Genomic DNA, 3,406 nt, shown 5'->3' with positions numbered 1-3,406 from the left:
TGAAGATGTTTGTCAATGTTGTTCAATAATGGATTTTAAATTTTTTCAGCTCCATTAATGCTGAAGTCAGCAGAACCGGGCAAAGCTCACATTTTCATTCCTACCAAACGCATCATGAAAAGCTGATTTAAAACGCACGCCGCCTAATCTGCCCGTTTCCATGGCAACGTCAGCGCCGGCTCTCGATTGGTTATTCATCAATCAAGTACGTGTTTGACCAGCCTTTAAATAAGTCATTTCCCCCCTGAACGCCCGTTTCTCTGCACTTTCACAGTGAAACAGGAGAGCCTAACGTATCTAGCTAGTCTGAGAGTTATCTTCACCATCATGGTTGAGCAGTTTATCGGAACCTGGACTCTGACTGCCAGCGAGAACTTTGATGAATACATGAAGGCGATCGGTATAGTCCTATTTTAATTCTCTAGATTGGTTAATGTATGCTTTTGTTATGTTAAATGATGCGTTTAAAGCTTAATTTAAGGGTGGAATTTAGGGTGGCATTTTATTGAACTGTATGCACTTTAACTTATGGCCCGCTGATGCACTTTATGGGCTGCTGATGCCCTGAAATATTTGTCGCTTTGTTTTTAAAGAACTGATTTGATTTCTAGTCCTTTTTATTCGAGATTTAAGTATTTTTATTTATTTATATATTTTTTTTAATCGTAGGCTAATTAATTACTGCCACTATCCTATTGCTGGTTCTGAGAGCAAATTTTGTTAGTGTGTCTAACAAACTGGATGACAAATTAAATTTTATTTTTAGCAACACGTTACGTTTTACCAAGCCTATAGTAACTGTATTTAACCCTCGTTGTGTTGAAGGTGTGAGCTTCGCCACCCGGCAGATAGGAAACATGGCAAAGCCTAACTTGGTGATCAGCGTGGATGATACCGGGCTAGTTTCACTTATGTCCGAGACTACTTTCAAGACCACGGAGATAAAGTTCAAGCTGAACGAAGAATTCGACGAGACTACAGCAGACTGCCGAAAGACCAAGGTGGGTTTTTTTTTTTTTAAATCCTCAGCCTGGTTTTATCGATTAGCCTAGTATTCTCGTACCTCTAACAGCCAAACTGTTTTTTTCTTTTTTTTTGTTAGACCATAATCACTTTTGAGAATGGAAAACTTGTGCAGCAACAGACTTGGGATGGAAAGAAAACTACTCTAGAACGAGAGATTCAAGATGGAAAACTAACAGCTGTGAGTAATTAAGCAACTCTATGCGCTTTAAGATTAGGATGGTAGCCTATACTTTCCTAATGTAAAGTAGTTGTTTGAATTTAAAAAAATGAGCTTATCCTTAAATTATAATGTAAGATTTCTGACCCTTTACCATTGTCTCAACAGAAATGTATCATGGAGGACGTGGTTGCAGTGAGGACCTATGAGAAAAAAGCGTAATTAAACCTCCAAAGTGGGTTAGACTTGACCCCCCTGAGCTACTGTTAAACATGTCAATAAAGTCTGAAGTTCACTGTAAACTGACTCTTCAATCTGTGTAGTTGTGCATGATGTAACAAATGGGTTCTTTGATGGTTCAGATGTCTTTATTTGCATGCTCCCAATCGTCTCTTCAGTAGACCAGACTTGGTGCTAAATGCTAGTAGCCTACACACTTGCTGGGGAACAAATATCCAGTATTCCAAAACTTAAATTGACATGCATTCTGCTTTTTGTTATAATTTTTCAAAGCACAACTAATCATGAGGTCATAAATCAACACATGACAAGTTTGTCTCAGCAAACAAGAACACTAACCTTAATTTTCAACTAGGATTTTTTTTTTTTTTTTTTTTTTTTTTTTTTTTTTTTTTTTTCAAATTGGGGCCCAATTGCTTGTTATTTGGGTTGGGAACATTTGGATACAATGTCCAGTTGACTTTAAACTTTTGAAAGCTATTAAACATGGGCAGGGAGCTTTGTTCAAACAAGGGGAAAGCGGTATCTGTCCTGACAAGGATGTGGGTGACAGGGAGGTGTGAAGGCCAAATTCCCCACTTGGGTTCAGAGCACTGACTTCATTTCTGCCTCGTCTTGGATGCACATATGTGGCGTTCAAGCAAGTGCACATTTGTATTTGGTTTCTTTTGGGCAGTAGGTTGAGGCCCAAATGTCCAGGCTTTATTGAATTATTGTGATCTTGAGACTCTCTTATACATTACACCATGTCACATGCAGTTTAGGCATTTTACACATTGACTATATAAAACTTGGTAAAATGTCTTTAATTATACTTAAATGGTTTGTTTAACCCTTGTGTTGTCCTTCAGGTCACCGGGACCCGAAGGACAACCCAAGGGTTAAAATGTGTACAAATCTACAACTAGTTTCCAGAGGACATTCAGTTCTTTCAAACTGTTTTCTAAATACCCAATGATTAAGCTTACTCTGGATAGCATATGGGTGAAGGCTTTAAGCAGACATCATTTTGTAATTGTTTAACCCATTCAAACACCTCACACCATGAGCTGATGAATTCTTGTTCTAATGGTTCTTGCTTGAGAGCTGCTTTGTTGAATGCACCCAGTGGCTATGCACAAACATGTCTGTGATGACAATTGTTTAAACACTTCAGACTACCTTTTCTGTAGGTTTTTCAATCCTCTGCAGATGGACTCACAGCAACACACGCACAAAGTGCATACATGCTCGAATTAGTGAGAATAGCTTATTTATCCAACTTCAGGGTCAAGTATTATATCGGACACGTCCCTGTTCTTTTAAGAGTACAGAGATGCTTTGTAGGTTACACATATTCAGTCTCATACCGGAGTTGCTGAGTCTGTAGGTTACATGAATAAGAAATGGTCAATACATAAATGTGGCTTGGACTGCTATGTATCAATAGTACATCAAAAATAAATTGCCTATAATGTTACCAGGACCTAAAAGTGATTTATCAAACTGCTTGAGTTGGAGTATCAGCCAGCAATGTGAGGTGCTTATTCCAGCAAATGTTTTGCAACAAATTAAAATGGTTTTGAAAACTAGGCTATAATTTTCAAATAACACATAAGTACTAATGATGTAATAATCACAACTGGATGAGGCCTAATTCAAACCAATCCAAGACCAAAAGTGACTTTTTTTCTTCTTTTTGCTGCATTACTTGGCTTGGTCATTTGAGTTATAACGTGAATTTGAAGACCTCAAATGTCATCTCACTGCAGTTTATTTTGCAGACCCATGCTACCCCCTTACGGCTGATACTTGTAATGGCAATTATTGGACAGTACCACTATATCCTAATAAAGGGGTGCAATGGTCACATTTAGTCGTGAAATGGACAAGGGTTTTAAGAGTCTGTCTTTAACAAAAAAATCAAAGTCAATATACTTTAAGACTATGTTTTTTCGATCGTAATATCCACTGTATATACTGTACAGTTTTCTTGTCTTTGTC

General features: G+C 37.8%; 1 protein-coding gene across 1 annotated transcript; it reads left to right on the top strand.

Moving 5' to 3' along the window:
• The first annotated feature begins 237 nt into the window (after positions 1-237).
• fabp4b (fatty acid binding protein 4b) lies at positions 238-1,489 on the top strand. Its single transcript, XM_028580207.1, has 4 exons — positions 238-400; positions 826-1,001; positions 1,103-1,204; positions 1,352-1,489. The coding sequence occupies exons 1-4, from the start codon at positions 328-330 to the stop codon at positions 1,403-1,405; spliced, it is 405 nt and encodes a 134-aa protein (XP_028436008.1). The 5' UTR covers positions 238-327; the 3' UTR covers positions 1,406-1,489.
• Positions 1,490-3,406: the final 1,917 nt, after the last annotated feature.

Source organism: Perca flavescens, chromosome 6 (genome assembly GCF_004354835.1).
Source record: "Perca flavescens isolate YP-PL-M2 chromosome 6, PFLA_1.0, whole genome shotgun sequence".
NCBI classification, from domain to species: Eukaryota; Metazoa; Chordata; class Actinopteri; order Perciformes; family Percidae; genus Perca; species Perca flavescens.
This window is presented reverse-complemented; position numbering and strand designations above follow the sequence as displayed.